Below are 24,221 nucleotides of genomic sequence, written 5' to 3' on the forward strand. Positions count from 1 at the left end.
CATTCATCATTGGCATAGGAGCTGCTTCTTCATTGGGGGGATTTTAATCCTCATTTTCTCTCTTATGGTGGGAATATTCATTGTACTATTGTGATAGAAGCAATCCTTGGGGGTTCATATTGAGTCCTCGTTTCCTTTCATCACTAGTGAATTTATTGTATTTTCTCTCTTTTGGAGAGGAGTTTTGTCCCATTGGGTTTTCTCCTTTTCTTTGTTTTGTGAGAGTTGCATTGGTTTGTACATGGGTACATAATCAGGCCTTGTTGCCAGGACCTATTCATGCTTGCTTTTTTGCATTCATCATTAGCCTTTTAGGTACTCCCTAAGTTAATCTCAAGGGAGGTTGTCAGAGTAATTAGGAAAATTATCTAGTTATTTATTTAATTTGGTTCTTTAATTACTTTTTTCACTTCAGCTAAACTTAGGTGCTTTTTCTTTTTATTAAATTAGGCTAATAATAGCTTAAGTTGTCTCATTAATTATGATTGTGACACTTAGTGCTACCAAATTTAATCTTGCATTAGGCTTTCATTCATTCATTGTAATCATATTCTTTTGTGCAATCAATACAAAATTCTCAGGTTGTTATTGAGCATATTATCTTTGCTTGATCTCTTTTGTGTGATAGGTGTTTTACTTTTAGATGATTCTTGGCTCCTGTGGTTGTATCATCAACTTCTACAAATACTAGATGGAACCTCATTCTATTTTAGCCCATTTAGAAGTGCAAAGCAGAACTTTGGAGTGACATGTGACTTTGCCTAGTATCATGTGTGCAATGACTGAAATTCTTAAATGACTTTGTCACTTTCTATTTATGTAGGCCTTTAATTTATCCTTTTTAATTTTGAATGAAGTGATAAAATTTGATGCAACTCAGCCATCTTTCCACCTTTCTTCTTCCTCATGAATGCAGCATATAATCCATTCAAATCTCGCCCTTGTTTGATAGCAAACATTTGCAACATCAACTTGTGAAAGTTGTTAGTTTGAAGATTAAATTTATGACCCGAACAACCATGCAAGCTGATTGGGAAAATACAAGTTGAATTTGACTTAAACATGATGACTATGTCCTTGATGACAAATGGAAAATGTGAGTGCAAACATTGAGTTTCATAGGGGTGTAACGTAGTTTATGTAGGCAGTCTAATTTAGATGAGATGCTAGAAGTCAAAGCATTGGTGTTGGATGATGGTTGGTGGGCTTGTGTGGAGTATATGTTGAGTTGCATCAAGTTCATCATGAGTATGATGCAATTCATTGTATGGATTGGCAATGTTTGGGTGAAGTATATCATGATATTGACTCAATTGTAGAAAAAAGAAGAGGCATGATAGTAGGTACGGAGCAAGACCACTCTTAAACATCTTTCAAGCATGTGGAAGAATTATAATTGAGTGGTGGAACAAGAGGACAATTGTGTTAGAACTCCTACTATTTGCTTTGAACCCCAAGTATTATAGCATCGAGATATCTTTCTTTGTCCATGAGGGTGACCATATAGAAAGGCATTGAAGTTACTGATGGGTACCAGGCAACATTCACTTGATTTTTCTTTGAACCAAATATAGAGGAAATAGTTGTGGGTGAGTTAGATAATATAGTTTCGATATATCATAGCCTTAGTATTTTTTAAGACAAGTACAAGAAGGAAATTTATATGTGGTGGTACTTCTATGGCCAAGGGTCTATTTACCCACAACCTTTTGCCATGTAAGTTCTATGATAGGTATGCACTATTAATTATTTAACACTTTTTTTTGGCAATTATCCTTTTAAACTTCGCATTGACTTTGTTTCTATTCTCGATAAGTTGCAAGTTCCTCTTCATTCGAGTGGAATTGTTGTACACATTTCTTTATCCACAATGCTAAGTGGAACCATTTGATAGCAAATTAGTTAAAGTTGATGTATGCGTATTCCAACTTGTGGTTCCTTTCACACAAGCAAGTTGAGTACACAGAGGGGATGTTGATGCATTGGTATGTAGCACCAAAGCATCTTGACTTGGATGCATCTCTTGCACAACTTGTTTAACCCTTTATTGACGATGAGGGATATGCGGTTGCTACACAATACTTGCATAGTGCAGCTAGGGGGAGTGGCATTGATGCTAATTGTGACAAACCGATTGATGATGTTGATGCTCTCTGTAAGAACCCTGCTGCTTCTAACTCTCCTGAAATACTATTGCTGATTTGTTTTTGGATTTTCAAGGGTTTTTGAACAATTTTTAAATACAAATAACAAGTGCACCAGGCAAGAATTGCTCATATAACTGAATAGATACCAAATATGGAACAATTGACTCTATATTATGCATTAAGTAATTGCTGCAAATGAAATTAATACATAAAACATAGCCGTAGGTCCTCAACTTATTTTAAATAAAGAATTCTGGAGTTTGCTAGCTAAAACTAGGAAATTGACCAAAATTGAAGTACAAGTCCAGAATACAATTTTTCTAGGCCAAAAATGAGATGAATCCACCTGATTATGCTGGGCATTGGGAATGGTGCAACTAGATTGCAAATTAGAAAGGCATTTGAACCTCCCAGTCAAAACGTCCCTTTCCTGGACCCCACGTGCCAAGCTTGAATTGTACGGCCAACAACTGGAAACTGTACGGCCGCTTATTAAAATGAAATATGCTGCAAAAAGGGGCTTCTAACCTGATTTGCCCTTTCCTTATTGAAAAATCTGCAATATCTGAAATAAAGAATCTTTGTTGAAGCACAATAAGACTCCTGAATGAAGCCTTAACAATTGCAATAATTCAGCTGATCTTCCACAGCCTCACAATCACAGATCCACGAAGAATTTCCGTTCTCCAATGGCCAAACCTCTGAAACCCTTGTGAAGGAATTCCACAGAGCAAAATAGAAGCAATGTCAAATAATCAATAATGGAGTTTGAATTGCTCTTTTTCCCTTGTATCCCCCAAAACCACAAATTCCAAGAAAAGTATGCCCAACTTCATATTAAATACATTTAAATGTATTTAATTCAATTCCTATAGTCTAATTAACCTTTTGGGCATCCAAATTCATTTAAGTGATTTTAAAAGTCACTTTATAATATTTAAGTGGTTTATAATTTTAATAAAGTCACTTTATGACTTTATAATATCCATATAAGTTAATTTAATAACTTAACCACTAAAATATTAATATCTCAATATTCAGTCTTTTGACGTGCCGTCAGAAGTTGGGGTCAACACTGAATAACCTCCATGTGTCCAAGTGCCTTGACTAAAAATATCACAATTTCTAGATTGACTTACAATAAATAGTAAGTCCCTCAACTAAGCCCATACACTAACTGCAAAGGCCCTGGAACTGAAACCAAGACTGAACTGAAGAAGTGGAATTGCCACTGAGACTCTCTATCCAAAATGTTAGCCTACAGGAGTCCAAATTAATAGGCTAACTCATCAGTCACTGAGAGTGACTAGAGTGGGGACATTACACTCTCATTGAAGAGGAATGTGATGATTTGTAATGGTTTTCCATGTGCAATTGCAGTAGTATGAACTATATTGAGTTATTTTAATAGTTGACTTTCAATTTTCAATTACTAGTTGTGTATTTGATTTTCTATCTGTGTGTGTTGGTGTAATTATTTATTCATCTTGGATATAATTACACCTTACTTAAGTTTACCTAGGTACATGCATATCATAGTAGTTTGCATATGAGACACTTGGGTGTTTGTGTCACAGTGGGATAGTGTGTTGTAGGAGATTTCCACCTTTTATGGTGTGATCTTGTTATTACTTTATCATATCCACTTCTTGTGGGATGATAATTCCACCTTCGGTGGGTGATCCACCTCATATGGAATATTTTATTGTTTCTCCTACCTACCACACCTATTTCCTACTTACCCTTGTTTCTCATTGAGCCACATGTCATCATTGTGTGCTCTCTTGTCTCTTAGCCTTGCCTTTATAAGCAGGCTCATCTACATTGTTTGTAACTTTTGATGATCTATCTATTGATGAGAATACAGTTTATTCTTGTCCTATATTTTGTCTCTCTATTTTCTACTTTTCATTGAGCTCTTGATCTTGGCACAATGTGCAATTTATGGCTATATTTTTTATTCTCTCTCTCTCTCTTGTGACAAACTAGATGCTCTTTATGAAAAGCAATATGATGATTTCTATTGATTTTCCATGTGCATTGCATAAATATAAACCATTTTGATTCATGTTTAACATCTGACATTCAATTATCAATTATTGGCTATAGCAAAAAGGGATTGGTAAGCCACCAAACCCAAAACTTAACTTGCAGACCTAACTGATCCTAACATTTTTCTTGTTTTGCAAGAATGTTGCCTCAAACAACTGTTAATTCTCTTTGTGCAGTGTTGGCCATCTAGGCCAGTTGAAGCTGTCTTAGAGCACCTTTTCAAAAGCAAAAAAAAGTATTACCTTGTGATGTTTACATAGTTACTGGAGTCTAGAACTACAAAACTTGGGTTTTAGGATTTTTCATTTGTCTATTTGAGATACAAGTCCCCACATTTTTAAGCATGTAAATTCATGATATTTGAGCCTCCAAAACAATTCTTATGCAATTTAAGTTAAATTTATTAAAAAGTTATACCCCATTTGGAGTCTTTCTTGTTGAATATAATGTTTTATTTGCTTGTGTTACCTGTGTCACCAAAAAACTAAACCCTTCAAACTCTTTATTGAATTTGAAATACGTTGTGACTTTGTTACTTTTACGGTTTACCCATGTCTTTTAATAGATACCATTGACTATTCATGCAATGTTCTAACTTCCACTCCATCGATCATTTTCAGGCGCTTTAGTATAACATTATATTTTCTCTTTCCAGATTAGAAGAGTCCACTGCTCACAATTTGGCAAGCAATCCAATGAATTACTGTGAACACCATTTAACACCCTTTTATGAACTATATTCAAAACTACCTGAAAACTGGGTTTATCTGTATTTGATTTCTTCAATTCTAATTTCTATCTGGTTCTATTTTTATGTTTCTTCTTTTGAGGCTGTTGCAGGAATTTGCACATGATAGTTTATCTCTTTCGTTGACTTCAATTCTTGTATTAAGCAATTCTATTTCTGTGTCTTCTTTATAGACTTTCTCAGAAATATGCACATTTTCATCCTTTTAATTCTTTTATTGTTTTATTAATAGGGACAAATCAAGATTTTTCTTGCTAAAGGATGTTTTGAGGAAGCATGGTCTAAACTTGAGAACTTGCTTGCCATGGATGCTAATAACCACTGGGCACGTGCGGAGTCAGGTTGGTTGGCATTTCAGAGAGGAAATCTTGATGATGCTCTATGCCTTTTGGCCGAAGCAGTGAATATGAATTCGGGTATTGCAATCTATCATCACAGGCTGGTAAGAGTGTAGGTCATTGCTTATGAGAATATTATTAACATATCATTACTTTTTAAATTATTTTCATATCAAAGAGATGGAGATTGGTTGCTTAGAACCCGTTATACATTTTATTCGCCTTTTGGCTGAAGCAGTGAATATGAATCCAGGTATTGCAATCTATCATCACTGGCTGGTAAGAGTGTAGGTCATTGCTTATGAGAATAATATTTTCATATCAGTACATTTTAATTCATTTTCATATCAAAAAGATGGAGATTGGTTGCTTAGAACCCATTATACATTTTATGTTTGTAATTTCATCTTTGGTGTGTTAATATTTGTTCCTCTCAATAAATTTTGGGTTTTAATCTCTTTTACATGTGGCATCACATATTCTGTTGGTCAACTTCTTGTGTTTTCAGAGCTGTGGCTGCTTATTAAATTCATTTCATTTTCAAGGAAAATAACATATTGTATAATTCTATGCTCTTCTTTTATCAACATGATGGCGAATTAATCCTTTTTAATATGCATAGATGATTATTAAATGCATTCCTTGATGCAGGGTTTCTTGTACTGGAAAGCAAGTGAAAATTTAGACATCTACAAGGAGAAAGCTGTAGAGCAATTCATCTTAGCAGTTAAGTTAAATCCATCTGATGGAGATGCTTTCCGTTTTCTGGGGCATTATTATAGTCAAGTTACAAAAGAAATGAACAGGGCTATAAGGTGTTATCAGAAATGTGTCACACTCAACCCTGAAGATTCAGAAGCAGGGGTATGGATACACATGCATATGCACTTTTCTATCCTGTTATCCTGAATAATATTTATTAATTAATCTGCAATCATGTTTTAATTTGGAAATTATCTTTGGGAATGTTTATCAGGAAGTTTTATGTGATATTTTGAATTCTGCGGAACGGGAAACCTTGGAAGCATCTATATGTCATGAAGCTTCCCAAAGCTCGCCCCGAGCATTTTGGGCCTGGCGTCGTATGGGCTACATAAAGGTATTTTGGATTTTTTATACATATGCAAAACACTTTCTACCATTTCTGTTATTAAAGTATTATCACTTATGATCATTGCCATGTATCATTTAGATTTTGTATTCTAGCACTGATGGAATCTTAAAAACATTTCAATTGTTTAAACTTCCAACCACTACTCTTAGCAGTATTTGTGCATTACATTTCTTTTTTCATGTATCCATGCCAAAGAAACGGGACTCGGACTCGGCTCGGACTCGGCTGGTCTCGGGAAAGTGAAAAACTCAAGAAATTTAGAGATTTTTAAAGATTTAAAACTTGTTTCAGACACCCTTTATTGAATACACCTTAAAGACACAAAAACATCATCAAACTCGGCTCATTTGATTACATACACAAGTATACATCAATCACATAAGCATAAACGCAAATTGTAGCTGAAGAAAATAACAAACATAGATATATAAATATTGTCAAATGTATACAATATTACAAAACTCATGGAATAAAAAATCCATGTCATCATATGATCATCATCAAATGTTACATACAAATACCAAAGGTAAATAGTAAATACTAAATACAACTACAAGTGTACAAGCCTATGGCTCAGAGGGCTGTGCACCCTCTCGCCCTGGCCCCCTGCGAAGGCGTTTAAAGTAGGTCATGGATGATTCAGCAGCAGCCATAGTCACTCCCCGTGACACCATGCCATGCTCACCGACATCAGGAACAACTGTGTCATGCTCACCAACATCAGGAACAGCTGTGTCACTCTGAGTCTCAGTATTTCTTGTCTCTGCTTGTGCTCTCTGCTCCTCCTCTGCCATGGCTACAGCCTCAGCCTCTATATCTACCTGGTCGATCCAATCAATGTCATTATCACTAAATACAGCTGTAGGAGTCCTAGGAGCTGTCTGACTCTCATTGGCCCACTCTGCTTCAAGATCAACCTCATCTAGAATGATAGGAGACATGTCAACTAATGCATTCTTTCTCATTCTCAGCCGAAGGTTGTAGTGAACAAAGACGAGATCATTCATCTTCTCCATAGATAATCTATTGCGCCTCTTGGAGTGTATGTGCTCAAACATACTCCAATTGCGCTCACAACCTGATGCGCTGCATGGTTGGCTCAAGATGCGAATGGCCAACTTCTAAATATTTGGTATCTCTAGGCCAAAAAAGTTCCACCAATGATCTGAGTTTGAAATGAGAAAAATAAATAAAATCAGTCTCACTCATGAACTCATTTAACAAGTTACAATATAGTATTGAATAAAACTAAAATTAAGCCCTACAATTGATTTTTACCTGGCATCATAGTTGTCCTACCGTCTTTGGCGACAGGACGAGAGAAGGTCTCCCCTTGTGCATCTGAGAACAATTGTAGCTCTTGAAAAAGGTCTATCTAAGAAGTACTAGCAGGTCCCATCTTCTCCATGATTGCATATAGCCCATTAAGGACCTCCACATCAGCCTTGAAAGAAGGGATAAAACGGAATGCCAGATTCAGATAATAGGCTGCCGCATGGATGGGCCTATGAAGCTGATGATGCCATCTCCTATCAATGATCTCCCAAATGGGACCATACTTGCTCTCATCTCCTCCATAGAGGAATCTGATGCCCTCCTTCGCCCTATCCATGCCCTCATATATATAGCCCATTGCGGGCTTATCTCCATCTGCAACTCGCAACACAACCGCCAAGGGCTTAACAAATTGCAAAATTGAAAATATTGTGTAATTTAGAAAAATGAGCAAATAAAAGAATACATATAATAAGTTATAAAACATGAAGTTAAATTGTAGAATTTATAAAATAATTACCTTCACTATCTCATCACAAGGGACCCAAAAGCCTTGCTCATCAAAAATGCAGTCTGCCATATCTTTCCCTGCAGGGGTGGTAGCAGAGGATGAGGAAGACTACTCCTCACCAACAATCATACATCTCAAGGCAGACTTAGACCTAAGCATGGACTGCAATGTGAGGAAGTTTGTGGCAAATCTTGTGATTCTTGGACGAGCTAACTCCTTCTGCTCTGTGTATTGTCTCATAAGAGCCAACACCCATGAATGATTATATACAAATTTGTAGACATTTCTTGCCCTTTCTACACATCTCTTGACCCATGGGATTTTTCCAATATCCTCCAACATGAGGTCAATGCAATGAGTAGCACATGGAGTCCAAACTATAGATGGGTGCCTCTCCATCATTAGTCTACCTGCAGCAACATAATTTGTTGCATTGTAAATTGTAATTAATGGAGGTACAAATTACAAGATAGTAATTAATTTGCAAACAAAATTAGTTTGTAATCAAAAGTTTACCCGCAGCAACATAATTTGCTGCATTGTCGGTCACCACCTGTACCACGTTCTCCTCACCCACATCTTCAATCACCTCCTCTATCACATAGGTAGGTGGCATTCTTGCAATGGGTGGAGGCATTAATGGACTTGATGAAAACGGTGCTCGCTGAAATAAAAAAATAAAGCTAGGTCAATGATCATTCAATAAACCATTTGATAAAAAATAAAAAATTAAAGACTATATGAAACTAAAATTAATCAATCACCTGCGGAAGAAACAAGAAAATTAAGGAGAGTTCTATTTCTCCTATCCGTCCAACCATCAGTCATGATGGTGCAACCTTTAGTGCTCCATATATGGCGTTGTTCATCTAAATCCTTCTTCACATCATCCACCATTTGAGACAAAATGGGTCCCCTCAAATCACTCTCACTAGGGGCTTTGAACCCCGCCCCACATATAGTAATGGCATCAACCATTTGTTGCCAATAAGGAGACCTGTCGTAAGGAGACCTGTCGCAAAGAAACTCAATGAGATAAGTTAAGTATAAAAATTCAATGAGATAAGTTAAGTATAAAAATTAAAACAATCAAAGTTATCAAACATAAAAGTTAGTAAAACATTCACCTGGCTACAAAGAATGGAATACAGCTGTAGCTCAAAAACTCGCCAACTGCCATTTTAGCAGCATCATGGACCTCCTTGTTCCAACCCATGCCCTCAAGAGACTGTTGGGACCCAGGAGTAGTGCGATGCACAAAGAAGGAATCCAACCTAGATTTATGAATCCTAGGTCCAATGGTAGACATTTTAGGATAGTTTTGTGAAACTTGAAGTTGAGGCAAATAATAAAGTGAAGTTTGCTGCAATAAAACATTACAAATACAAAATAAAATTAATACATACATTCAAAAAAACTAAAGTAGGGTTTGTCAAACCCTACTTTTAATTTTTTTTTTTAACAAACCCTACATAGTACAACACTACAATTACATACTACATGCTACATACAAACATACAAAAGATTTTGAAAAAAAATGTAAAACTTTCAAAATAAATGAATAGAAAATGGAATTTTTGCATACAAGAAACAAAATAATCTTCAAAAAAACAATCTTACCTCTTACAACAAGCTTGAAATGAGCTGCAAACTCTTCCTATCCAAACCCAATGCAGCTCCAATGTGACAAATTGAAGAAAACTTGAGCTTCCTTCTTGCTGGTTTTTCTTCTATGCACCCTTGTTTTTCTTCCCAACTCACTTTACTCCTCCTATTTTTGCAAGTGAATGAAATGAAGTTCACTTTTAGGGATAGGAGATAATTAACCAAAAAAAAACGGATTTGAAAAAGCATTTAAAACTGTTTTTTTTTTGGTCTTTTTCATACTTAATGCCAACCGAGTCTGAGGCTCGGGACTCGCCGAGTTTGGGCCAAACTCGCCAACTCGGCGAGTCTGAGTCCGATCCCCTGGGACTCTCTAGGCCTGACCCGTATTCGGACTCGCCGATTCTGGGCGAGTCCCGTTTCACTGATCCATGCAAAATTATTTACTGCTTCAGCACCTTAATTCATCTTGGGTTTTTGCACTGGATTAGCCTAAGCATCTATCAATATCGTTTTCGATTTCATTAAAAAGAGAGCAGGAGCACATCATCCTTGGCCATTAGGAGAGACAAAATAAGGGGACTGAAATTATCTTTACAAGGTTATACTCGGTTCAAAACTCAAAATCTCCATCCCAAACCAACAAAGTGCTGTAAAAAAGCCACTATATACAGAGGCAAATGGGACAAAACTATAAAGCAAATAAATAAAGCACACTAAAACTGCTAGTACATATAGCTAATAAGACTAAAATATGCACTCCTAATATTTAGACAAGTATGCTGGACTCTAATCCAGAGCACAATATTTTGCATGGAGAAATTAGTATCCATCAACATCTGCTTCTGGCATTGGGGTCTCTTCTAAATTCTGTTACTGTCCACCATCCTGCAGACCCAATTGCTTGGGATCTCTTGGATCTCCTTCTGACATAGATTGGCACATAGTAGCAATTATATTCACGTGGATATTGAAGAACAAATGGGATGGAGATGAAATTTTCTTGATTCAAGAATGGCCAAACCCCTCCCTTTCTATAGTTGGATTGAACATAACTAGGTGGTTGATCAAAGTTTGCAAGAAAAATATATCGCTCATACGATAGACTTGACTGACTTATTTTGAGAAGGTTCATAAATATAGTTGTATGCTATCTATACTTCTAGAAGATTTTTATTTCAATACTGTTTCTTTTTATTTAGTCAAATTAGTTATTACATATTTAATATTAATTTATTTAATAAACAAATATTTATAAATTATATATAGTTATTATTAATTATATATGTGTGCAGGGGAGGGGGGGTATACATACATATATATACATACACACAAATATATATACAAGTGTGTATATACATATGTATACATGTGTATATATATGTGTGTATACATATATATACATGTGTGTATATATATGTATATATATGTCACACACATATATTGGCTTGTAAACATAAAAATACAAATATATATATATATATATATATATATATATATATACATACATATATATATACATATACACACACACATATATATGTGTATATATCTGTATATATATCTGTGTGTGCGCACACATATACACTCTTTTATATATATGTGTGTATACACACATATATATACAAGTGTGTATATACATGTGTAAATATACATATTTATACATGTGATATGCATACATACATATATACACTATACATGTGTGTATATATATGTATATATGACATATATATACATATGTGTGTATATATATGCTTATGCTTATACATATACATATACGTATACATATACATATACATAGAAGATGTATATGTATATATACACATATATATACTATATGTACATACATATATATGTGTATATATATCTATGTGTATGTGTGTGTGCATGTGTGTATGTCTATATAGATATACATGTATATATGTCTGTGTGTGTGTGTGTGCATGTGCATGTCTATATATCTATATATATGTTTACACACACATGCACACACGCACACACATGCATGTACGCACACACACGTGCACACACACACATGCACGCACACACACACACGGTGTAAAATGCTTCATAAATTTCATACTACAATATAGGTATAAAGTGCTTTATTGAGGCCTACAATCAACAGCTTCGAATACATTAGGCATGTTCTTTGTTTCTAGCCTGTCAACATCACAAGTAATAACATTGAGGCTCTCCTTGTCATTATAAAAGGCCTTGGAAATTGGTAATTCTACTAAGTCTATGACAAGGTACTTGAAATATAATCATAAGTGGCAATACCAGTGGGCAATCTTCGACTTCTAGGAAATCCTTCTCTTATCAGGAAATCCTTGCCACCATGGTCCCGTTTCACCATGGTCCCATTGGGCGCCAGTGAGAATGAGAACAAAGGCAATTTTTTGACTGAGAAACAGCAAAGGTTGTTGAGTATCAATGTATATTTCATTTACTAAAGATAGTTTTTTCTTCTGCACAAGAGTCTTTGTTTAGGGTGAATTCTGAGAATCACTTTTAGCGTTTTCTAAAACTGATCCTGCAGTTCACAAAGATAATTAAGGTTTTGTTTGTACCATCACCGTAGCTAATCTAAAAGTGTTCTAACAACTATTGTGTCTGAGTTACAGAAATTTATATATCCATGTAGTCATACTAGTCAAACTACTTTGCATAAAGCCATAAATAAAAGTGAAATAGGTCTATCCCTACCACCATCAGAGCAGCCCAACAAGTTATTGACAGATATTAAAAATGCTCTTAATATGAAATATCTTATGGGTTCCTGCCAAAAGTTAACTTCAGTTCATGTCCACAAATATAGGGATCATAACTAGATAAAGGCAGTTTAAAAACAAGTTACTTATGTAGCATGTTTTCTTGAATGGAATCTATATGCTTGATGGAGCATACTACAAGGAATCATTGTGCATTAACATTGTTTGGAGGAGGCTCAACATCCTTTCTATTTAACCTCCATACCTTAGTGGGATGGTCCTGATACAGCTGTGATCACCCACATGATTAATCCAGGTGTATTGAGCTTCCAAAAACTTCTGCATAAGAAGATTAGTAGCAACTGTGTCTGAAATGACTCACATTTTGAAGGAAGTTTCACCGTGTGGGATACGTTTGAACATTTGGGGGACAATGGTATGTAACCTCTCCTTGACACCAGTCAGGGCCTTCTCCTTGAGCTTCTGAAAGATCCCCAGCCGGTTTGCACTGAAAATTTTCTGATTTGTATGCTGCTGAATTGAAGGTTTTAATGTTGTTTACTGAGTTTTGTGTTTGAGATTTTGATGCCGATGGATTGTATAGGGTTTAGTCATAAACAGTGCCAATGAACCACAACTTTGGAATTCAACATGCAGGAAATATAATTGACTGGTAATCAAATTCAGAATTCTGATTTATGAACAGCAATAGAGTAATTTTCAGATTCAAGAATTCTAGTTCACCTAAAACAACAAATGTCATACCAGGAATCCAACGCCTTGCCAGGAGAGGGTTTTAATTTTTTAAATAAAGAAAACCAGAATAACACAAACTATGGGCTTCCAGCTGGCAAGGATAGCTCCAACTGGTTTTATTTGCTTCTACAACAATTACCAAAAATAAATACTGAATGAAACAAGAAGTCTACTAGGTTCCACACCTGGCCTCTAGGCAAGATTATTAAAATTATTGAAGAATAGCAGACTGAACGAGAGATTTGTTCCTGTAGCCTGCCAAAAACACTGAAACTCAACTGTGAAATGCTGGTCATGAGATTTGCACAAGATTCATGCCTTTAATTGGTTAGATCATACATGATTGGCATCAAGAGGTTCTACAAGTGGAACGGCTGCCTAAGAGGGTTGTACAGCTGGCTTAGGAAGTGCAACGGCTGCCTTATTAAGATTGTGAACCCTCCAAAATCTGCAATAAATTTTGCGATTCACTGAATTAAATGTTCTTTGAAGCACCAATAGGAATTCTGAGTGAATCCCTCTCTCTTGTGGATTGGGGTTTCATCCAATACATCTGCCTTCAAGGAGATTTCGTTCCCAGAAGATTCATATGCTGCAGAAATCCATTTCCAGAGCTCAATTCTCAACCTGCTGATGTAAAAATAAAATCATAGATGCCAAAATGAATGCTCCTCTTGTTGCTTTATTACCTCTGAACCCTAATCGTACCTTTTAGAGTTCTCATGCCTTATTATTAATGAAATTTATTTAATAAATATTTCCTTAGCAAGTTCGCCCAACTTGAGGGTCTTATTTATCATTGAGATTTCCCACTTTTTAAAGCAACATTATGCCAAGGGGTGCGTGCCATGGGGGTGCTTTTGTTTTTTATTATTACTCTATAACTTGATTCCATAAAGTCATTTTAATTAACTTTTTTCTATTTTTAAGAAAAAGTGACTTTATATTAAAATAACATTATATTCTCAAATAATAACACTTCCCAGTGCCCAAGTGTTAAGTATAGGACCCCCACATGCCAGCAGTGTCATCTCCTATTGATTGAATTCACTTGTGGAGATGGATAACAGGTGAATCTCTGAATCTGAGTGATCAACTAGGAAAGACGGGGCATTACAACTTCCTAATCAACTTCAAAATTTAGTTATCCACTTAAGTTATGAAATTCATATTAAAATAACTGTCTTCCCCAAATCTGATTATCAGTTGGTCTGGGTCTTAGCTTTACCCTTCAAGGTTATATATTTTGGAGCTGTTTTATTGACAACACTATCAACCTTCTTTGGGTTCTTGTGCCTCTTTGAAGGTCTTGCCTTACGAGCAACCTGTTGCAAAACACCGATGTCCCACCTTGCTGCTCCTCATGAAACTATAAATCATGTTGATATGGAAGGTGACATTTGAAATCTCATTCATGACAACCGGTGCAATAACCATTTTCCTGTCAATTTAGATCACCTTCTTTACTTATCCTTCTGCCTGAGTCAAATTTTGGGTATTCTGTCTAGTAGAGGGCAGATAGATGGGCTGAAGTTCCAGTTTCCAATATCAAGTTTCTGCATGTCCTGATATGGGTACTGTTGATGTGTTTTTACACACATGCAAACACAAAATAAAATACCCAAAAGTATCTCATCCTCTCTTGAACAAAGCTTCTCAAATGCTGAAGATTGGCTTAAGGATCACTTGAGATAACTCCAAGGTTCATGAATGTCAGGTCTTGATGTGTGGATAAGCACAGTTGGTCGTTGTGATTGTTGTTTCATCAAGGGGCCTTTTACATAAGGAGAGATTTCATTAAACACTTTACGGATGATATGCGGTGAAGTTCTGTTGTCCTCATTTTTGTTTTAAAAAATGAAGGACCATTACATAAAATTTTTGTCAAAAAATGAAAATTTTACTCTACGGCACGCTTCCTAAGGCAAAATTTTGCTTTACCCTTGGACTGGCATAATCCTCAGTCCATCCTCGAACCACGTTTCAAATTTCATCGCATTCTAGGTTCGTTTGCTATGTCTTTCTTTCAATTTCAGGTTTTTTCTCCTTAACTGTAGGTGGAAAATTTTCCTTGAATTGAAAGTTTTAATGATTTTCTTTGTTTTAGTCTTTGTAGGGAAATTTTTGGCTAATTACAAGTGCACTTTATTGAAAAAAGAACTTGAAACTTACTTTTTACTTCCCCCCTTGATGCTTTTTGGCTTTTTAAATCATAATAGGGATTTTTTCTACGAAACCCGGGGACGCGTCCCCTACCTGAAAACCCCCATCCCAGTCCCGGGGACGTTTCGGGGACTTGGGGACGGCCAGGGGACGTCCCCCCCCCCTCGTCCCCAAATTGTCAGAATTTTTAGGGGACGTCCTCGAAACGGGGGGATGGCTGGGGATGGATTGGGGACGGCTAGATGTCCCCCACATCTAGAGCTAGGGAAAAATATTAAAAAAAAAGTCGTATTTTCAATTTTTTAAAATTTTTTCTAACATGGGCCCTCTATATTGAAAAAATTTAAAACACGACTATCAATTTTTTTATTATTGAATTTGAATAGTTATGAAATCAAAATACGACTATCTATATTTTATTATTTTTCTAACATGGGCCCTCTATCAAAAATTAAAAGGCAACATTAAATTTATTAATTCATATCAAATATTTATAATTTTAAATTAATTCATATTATAAATTTTAAAATTTATAAATAGAAAATAAATTAAATAATAAAATATTAAATAATAAATATTATACTTTGCTTTTTAGTATTTACTTAGTACTATTTTGATTTCCATATCGCAATTGACAATGAAACAATATGGCAGCAGTGTGGCCTTTGGGCATTTTGTATGTTATTTCTTTAATATCTATTATGATATGCATATTGACAATGTGAATGAATTGAAATTCTGAATTATGAGTGCATATTGAGTATTGAGTCTATTGATAATGTTGTATGTTCGATGTTTGCATTCTAAAATATTTTCATAGTATCATACACATGCTATATCCATGTTTTCATATGAATATAATGTATAGATGCATGCTTTATCCATGTTTTCATATGAACATTTAGAATTTTCCTATATATTTTAAATTTTCCCTATATTTTATATAGCCGTCCCCTTTGCCGTCCCCCTTCGTCCCCAAATTTGGCAAAAAAAATTGCCGTCCCGGAAACTCGTCCCGCCATCCCCCTGTCCCCCCGTCCCGGAAACTTGGGGTAACGTAGGATTTTTTGGATAAGTTACAACTTAATTTTAAATTGCATATTTAAAAGTCACTTGTAATTTTTTTGTAAAACCCCTATTTTAGTGTCTTTTGCTTGTAATGGGGATTTTATTCCCCTATTGCATGTGTTGAGTTATTAAAACTTGTTGTAGGGATTTTATTTTCCCTTTACAAGTTATTATAACTTGCATATCTCTCTCCAAAACCTGATTTTGTCTTGTTGAAAGAAAAGTAATGTTTTAAACTTGTAATATGGGAATTAAAACCCGATTTTCTCTCTTGCGTGTAAAATGTAACTTGTCTTTCTTTCCTAAGAACCCAATTTTCCTCTCGTAAGACAATTTTGCCACAAATTCTTCCCGATTTTTGTGGAGAGATTCATGGAGCAAGGAGGCGATATCGTTGCGAGGCGATTTATGTGAGTTGAAGAACACATTACATTTGTTTTGGAAAACGGTTTAACCCTTGTTTTCTGCAAAAAGTGTTTCCACGTGATCCTTCCAAGGCTGCGTTTTGGGGGGTTTTGGTGCCACGTTTTCATCTCTCCCTTAGGCGTTTTGCTTTGGGACTCTTAGGCGTGATTCCTCTTTGGCGATTTGGCTCTACAAACTTGCATTTGGTGCCACGTTTTGCTGCCTATGGCGTTTTAGTAAAAACGTGGCTAGGGTTTTGGAATGCGGTTAGTCTCTATTTAAGAGTTTTCTTCCCTTCTTTCAAAGATTGATCATCTTTTGAAGAGGCATTTCAGATTGAAACAAGGTATGATTTCTTTTCTTTTCTTGTTTCATTTTCTTGTTTTCTTGTCTTCTTGTTTTTCCTTTCTAGTTGTAAATTTGTGTATATGTTGGTTTTGCCCCAAAAATCGGTTTTGTGAGAGAGATTTTCCCTTCTGCAAAGCAATTTGTGAATTGCATTGTTCTTCCCCATTTTCCCTTTTTACTTGTATTCGGGATTTTAAATCCCAATTACAAGTTGGATGAAAATAATTGATCTTCCCTTATGGTTATAAGAATTTAACTATCTTCTAGTGAAATTCCAAGTTGCAAAGATGAAAAATACCCATCCTTCCAAAATCGGGCTTTTAGAACCGGATTGCATGTCCAAAGTTCTTCCCATTTTCTTGAAAATGACATTCCCAAAACCTTCCTATTTTTATCCATCCATATTGCTTATATCCGTACTTTCCATTCACGTCATTTCCCACAAGTCTAAATCTCATTTTTCACTCATTTCTCCATTTTCTGTTTTACAAGTATACTTGCATTCAGGTTTTAAAGTCTGATTTCATGTTCATTCTTCCCAACTTGTATACTTGTAAAACTCTCCCCAAGATCCGAAATTGGTCAAAGTCAAATTTCCACCATTCCCATTTATTTTTCATCTTTCTCTCACAAATTCGTGAAGTGCAAGGGTTGGAGTTCTTCCCATTTGGAGAAAGAAAAATGTTAGTTGCAGCTGATTATGATGTTGCCTTAACACTTTTAAGTCTTCATCGCAGTATATCAGGTTATCTTTCAATGTCAGATTTACCATCCTCTCCTATTCCTGTTGTCCTCAATTTTTGATTTCAAAAATTGGACTATCACAGAGAAATTTTTGTTAAAATCTGAAATTTTTTATTCTATGGCACGCTTCCCGAGGCATAAATTAGCCCCATCCTTGGACTGGATCGATCGTTAATCCATCCCCAAGCTATGTTTCGAATTTCGTCGCGTTTCGAGTCCGTTTGCTATGTTTTTGCTTCAATGTAGGGGAATTTTTCGATGATTACCAGTAATTGGTAATTTGTTTTTCAAAACCCCCTTGAAGCTTTTAGGCTTGTAGGGGAATTTTTCTCCAATTGCAAGTTTTTATAAAACTTGTAATGGAGGTTTTAAAATCCCCATTGCCAGTAGCTTGACTTTAAGTGTTTATAAAACTTGTAAATGGGATTTTAAAACCCCTTTACATGTCTTTGTAACTTAAAGTTGTTTTTATAATGTTAAAATAAAACTTGTAAATGAGATTTTAAACCCCTTTTACATGTTTTGAGTGAAATCACTTGTAAAGGGAATTCTATTTCCCTATTACAAGTAATTTTACTTGTAATTTCTTTTCTAAAACCCGAAATTTGCCTTAGAGGCAAAAATATGAACATCTTGTAGAACTTGTTGGATTGTTCCTAAAACCCGAAATTCTTCCATGCCATTGCAAGCTGATTTGGGTTCGAATTTTTTGGAGGAAATTTAGGGATTCCCTCGAAGTGTGGATTTCCTACAACTTTGAAGGATTCAAACCCATTTTTTGCGCATTCTTGCAAACCGTTTTTCGCCATTTGTCTTCTTGAAGCCGTTTTTTCTGAATCATGCATTTATGCGTTTTGCTATGATTTGGGGGATTGAATCCATCTATTCTCAAGGTGTTTTTGGCTCAACCATAAGTGTGTTGGATTCTAAGCTTTAATCAAACCATTTTATGTGCATTTATGGTTTCGGATTTGCAAAAAAGGCCCTAAAAAACAGTCATGTGTTTTGCTAAGTTATGCACTCTTTGCCTTTGAGGTATGCTTATAATCCTAAGTCGTTTTTGCTTTGTCTTGTGATTAATGATGAATGAAATCAGTTTCGAACCATTTCATTAGCATTTTTACATGGCATTTTTATAGAAAATCGGTTTTTCTATTGTCACAATGCGTGGCTAAGTTTTTTCCATTGTTTAAATTCTATTTAAAGGGCTTCATCTTCTATGTTTGGTTGATTCTTCAAGTTTGGATTTCTTCTCAACTTTGCAAGGTAATTTTTATTTTTGTCTTTCTCTCTTATTTCTTTCCTTGCATTTTCTTGTTTAGTTTTAGTTTTGTTCATGTTCATAATGGGTTTATGAGAGGAAATTCCCCATTTTACAAAGAAATTTGTAAAGTAAAGTTGTTCTTCCCCTTTAGAATTTCTCCTTGATTTTTTGGACCAAAGAAGGTTAAGTCTTTGTCAAAAAAAGGAAGAACACTAATTTTCCTCTTACTTGCAATCGAGTTTATGGACCAAAGAAGGTTAAGTCTTTGTCAAAAAAGGGAAGAACAAGTAAGAGGAAAATTAACCCGATTGCAAGTAAGAGGAAAATTAGTGTTCTTCCCTTTTTTGACAAAGACTTAACCTTCTTTGGTCCAAAAAATCAAGTTTCAAAATAAGAGAGATGTGTTCTTCCCAATTTGCAAAGAAGTTTGCAAGTGTAAAAAGTTCTACCTCTAGATGTGTTCTTCCCTTTTTGGACAAAGACTTAACCTTCTTTAGTCCAAAAATCAAACTTCAATGATTAAAAAATCAAGTTCTTCCCAATTTCGGGTTTTGAAATCCGGATTGCAAGTTGAAAGTTTTTCCCATTTTTGCATGGCAAAGTTCCAAGTGATCTCCTTGAAATTCATTTTTACCTATCCGCTTCCAATTCCCTCATCCGTACTTATCATCTTTGTCATTTCCTGCATGCCTAAATACCATTTTTTCATCCATTCCTTCGATTTTCAGTTTGTAAATAAGTTTGCATTTGGATTTAGAAAACCAATTGCAAATATGTTCTTCCCAACTTCCAAACTGAAAATTCATTCTCCTTTCATTTATTCATGCTTCGTGTTTCGCGAGTATAGTTGCATTCGGAATTTGGAAACCCGATTGCACATTTGTACTTCCCTCGTGTACTTGCAAAACATGTTTCAAAACCCGAAATAAGTCAAAAGCTTATCTTTCCACTTCTTATATTTCCTCTCACAAAGCCAATGTTCGAAAGTTGAACTTTCCCATTTGGAGGAGTAAAAATGTCTAAAGGTACTGACTTTGATATTGCCTTGATACTCTTGGATTTACATTGCAGCGTTTCCAGTTGTTTTCAGATGACAAATGTACCATCATCTCCCACTCCAAAAAAGATGAAATACAGGTATGACAAATACCAAAATGAAGTTCCGCAGTCACAGGTTTCTTCCTCCCTTGATCATATCAAGGATACTGAGATAGGGCATGTTGACATGTCCGAATTCATACAAAGGATTGAAGATCCGAAGGAGGGGGACATGCAACGGTTGTTGGACAGCCATATCCATCATGCCGCATCCTTTCCAGTTGCTGCCCTAGAACCGGAATTTGTTCTAGCATGTGTCCATCATTTTGATAAAGAGACACGAGTTATTAAAAATGATGATGGAGAAGTGATCATTCGCTTGGATGCAGAAGCTATAGAGAGGGTTTTCAAAATACCTTCTGAAACCATCTATATAGAGATCTCCAAGCAAAGTGCAGCTGAATACTTTGCCAAAAGGGAGAAAGACTGTAAGCGTCATATCTACAGTCTTATCAACAAATGGATTCATGAACCTCGCACTGCGCTTACCAGATGGGCTAAGTTATATCCATCTGATTTCAAGAATGAGATCGGTGATACTATTACCCTTCTGAGTTGTATGATGGGATTGGAACATTCCAATGTTTTTGAACCTTGGATGTACCAATTTATTATGTTAATAAGGCAGTCTCAGCACATCTGTTGGGGTGAGATCATCAGTGATGCTTTGTGTGAACAACTTGCAGTCGTCCCTACTACTTTCACCTTCTACATGAATTCATATCTCGTGCATATCGTTGCGTCACTTAGACATTTCCTAGGTCTTTCTACCAAGGGTGACCACATGCTTGTACCGGTTTGGGAATACTATGATCAATTGCCCCTAAGATCAAGTAGGTCTCATTTCAGAAGGGTCCAGGACGCTTTCTTTGGTCATGACCTGTGTCAATTTGACAGGAACCTGAAGAACAAAAGACTCTCAGATGAAGCATGGGAAAGGGTGAAAGAATATGGTTGTTTGTTTCTCTAGTTTCCAACTTTTACCTACATGAGAGTTGGATGCTATGGCGGGCAGCCTTATATGCTCCCACGATATCCAACCGATAAGATTATTCTTATGGAATTGGGAAGACAGATCATGGCTGTGCATACACATCAGTCGGTTAGGCACAAGGTTGGCATGGGTATTTCTTCCAACAACCCATTGAAGATTGGTCAATATTCTCTAATGATTTCAATCAAGGCCAAGGCTATGGAGATTGAGTTGCAGGAAATCAGACTCAAAAGATTCAAACCTAGAGCTGATTTCGATTACCGAGGCATGAAGGAAAAGATCAAGAAGACCTTCATCCATGTGCATCGGATAGAAGATATCTGGGTTGATCTCCGTACGGAAAAGGAGATTCGCAAGATGGATTACTGTCGACTCACTGCAGAACAGATTGTGGATCTAAACCTCGTGAATGTGCCACAAGGGATGATTGATGATGGAAACATTCTTGATCCTGAGTTTGTCGATCAGAATGTTGATGAGGCTCCACTTCCTTCTATCCATTGGTCCCATAAGGAAGACATTTCTATCTTGTATAGATTTCAGCCAGTTCTTGCCAATACCAATATCTGGCTTAAGAACAATGGTGTCAAACTCATTAAGGTTAAGGTTGGGAAAGAAGATGATTCTACAGGTCCTCTTGGGCGGAAGTCTGAAATTCAACTGGACAATAAAGAAGGTGCATCTTCTTCTAGTACGAGGATCAAACTGCGAGTCAGCCGTGCAATGGTGCTTCCTCCCCAGGAAATAACAGTTCAAGGCAAGGAGAAGCCACAGTTGGAAATTCATGTGATTGATCCTGAAGCTTCAGAGGAAGAAACTCAATCTGATAATGCTCCTCAGTCGCTTTCTACAGAGTCCCCACATAATTCTCTTTCTTCACTTCCTATTGAGGTACCCATGTTTCCTCCTGTGATAGATGTGAACTCTCAATCTGCCCCTTCAGTTTCAGAATCTCCGCAGGACGTTCTTCCACTTTCAGCAGCAGAACCAATTCAAAATCGTTCTTACGAAAATTTGCTGAATATCTTTTCAGATGATCCTTCATATGCACCTTTATCTGATATTGATACTTCTATGACCCGTTTTGATGAGTTCATGACATCTTCATCACATCGTGTCGTCACTTAGCAGACTATGGTGGCTATTCAGACAGACACTTCTCCCAAGGTCACCACAGTTGTTCAAACAAAAACTGCTTCTCCCTCTTTCCCAGAGTCAGAGTTAATGGCTTTACCTCCATGGCTCAGTTCCTTTACTGCAAAGAGGAAGAAGTAGGTGATCTCACCTGATGCCTTTGACTATCAACAGTTGAAACAATCAAAACCTAAAGCTGTTAAGAAGGCAAAGACAGTTTCGAGGGTGACCGTTGATGAAAATCGGATGAGAGTGGCAGAAATTGCTGAACCAATATCAAATAAACCAGTTGAAGAAATGCAAGCAGCTGATTATCGGATCACAAAAGTGCAACTGGGTAAGCAGACTCGTGAGGTTGTCAAACATGATGCTCAGCAAACAGTGGCTACATTGGTACAACGGTATGATGAGGTTTTGACCAAGAAAGATCAGTTGGAAGTAGAGAATTAAAGACTCATGGCAGCCATCCAAAGTATTACTCAACCTTCAAATGGAGAAGGCCAAGTGCCTGTTTCTTCCAGGGCCAGTGAACCAATCCAAGGTATCGAGAGAGCTGCCCAAAAGGTTCAAGCCTTAGACACCTGGGTTGATCAATTGCATGACTTATGTTCACAAGTCATAAGACAAGTATTTGAAACAATGGTTAAATTGGAAATCATTGAAGATAAGTTGAATCAAATCTTGGGTGCTTTCAAACTAAATTTGGAGAAGGTTGAGAGAAATTTAGTTTCCTGGCGAAAGATGCCTCAACAACAGTTGAGCATTCTTCAGGTGCATGACGTAATTCCTTCCAGAGTTATGTACATTGAATATGAGGAACTTCTGGAGAACAAATCCCTTGTTCTCAAATCACTCATTGAAGAAATTGATGAGACCTTAAAGTTGCGTAAAGCAGTCTTTCAAGATGTTACCTCCCATTGTAAAAAGGCATCCTGCGACATTCTAATTCAGAATGATGAGTTGCTGCCTGAGGAAGAAGTTCTTGCAAATCTGCAACTCAAGATTCATGATGAATGGAGAAGTGAGCAATTTTCAGTCGCTTCCATTGAAATATTGATTAAGTATCAAACTGAGTTGCAGGAAATCCTGTCCGCGTTGGAAAAGGGCAACTCCACGCTATGCCAATGCCATGATGTCATTGTAAAGACTAGAGTGGTGACTATGAGCACTCATGAACCAGATCTTGATGAATTACAGAAAGTTATTCAAAGGTTCGAATTGTTCACGACTTCAAGAGGTGCAACTTAAGTGTTTTTAACACTTGGTTGTAAATTTAAAATTGTAATTTCAAAATTGTAGTTTCCCTTTCGACAAGTTTACTTGTAAAAACATTTTTGTAATTGCAAGTTGTCATCACTTGCATTTTTGTAATTACAAGTAGGCAGGTTACAAGTCAATTTGGAATAGGACTTGTAACCTTGAATAAGTCATAATTAGTTGTTGAATAGGTCTTGGTGGTTGAGGGAATTTCTCAAGTTAGTTAGGATCCTCCCACCTTTTTCTCAAGGTTCCTTTTCTATAAATAGAAGAGAGGGTCCATTCTGATATCTATCTTTTGGAAAGCAAGCAAAAACTTTGCCAAATTTACAGCAAGAAGTCTTTGAGCTTATGTATGTGAATTGAAAGTTTTGAAGAATAATAAAGAAGGATTACTCAAGTTTTGAGTCTTTGAGCTACATGTTTGAGTTTGAATCTTTTTATTTCTTCCATGCAAAGTGTTTCTAAAGGAGCTTAGTCTAATCT

At 36.2% G+C, this 24,221-nt stretch overlaps 1 protein-coding gene across 4 annotated transcripts in view; it reads left to right on the forward strand.

Moving 5' to 3' along the window:
• Positions 1 to 24,221, forward strand: part of LOC131063948 (tetratricopeptide repeat protein SKI3) — a 167,273-nt gene that overhangs the window by 77,907 nt on the left and 65,145 nt on the right. For 3 of the 4 annotated variants that reach the window (XR_009111186.2, XM_057997941.2, XM_057997944.2), the window contains 4 exons: positions 5,180 to 5,363; positions 5,464 to 5,564; positions 5,937 to 6,149; positions 6,262 to 6,384. Coding sequence is in view for 3 of the 4 variants with exons in the window: in XM_057997941.2 (XP_057853924.2) it covers positions 5,180 to 5,363; positions 5,464 to 5,564; positions 5,937 to 6,149; positions 6,262 to 6,384 (621 nt within the window). In the remaining variant the exon portion in view is untranslated. Of the gene's footprint in view, positions 1 to 5,179; positions 5,390 to 5,463; positions 5,565 to 5,936; positions 6,150 to 6,261; positions 6,385 to 24,221 lie in introns of all 4 variants that reach the window. The other variant, XM_057997943.2, reaches the window with a different exon arrangement.

Source organism: Cryptomeria japonica, chromosome 11 (assembly GCF_030272615.1).
Source record: "Cryptomeria japonica chromosome 11, Sugi_1.0, whole genome shotgun sequence".
NCBI lineage: Eukaryota > Viridiplantae > Streptophyta > Pinopsida > Cupressales > Cupressaceae > Cryptomeria > Cryptomeria japonica.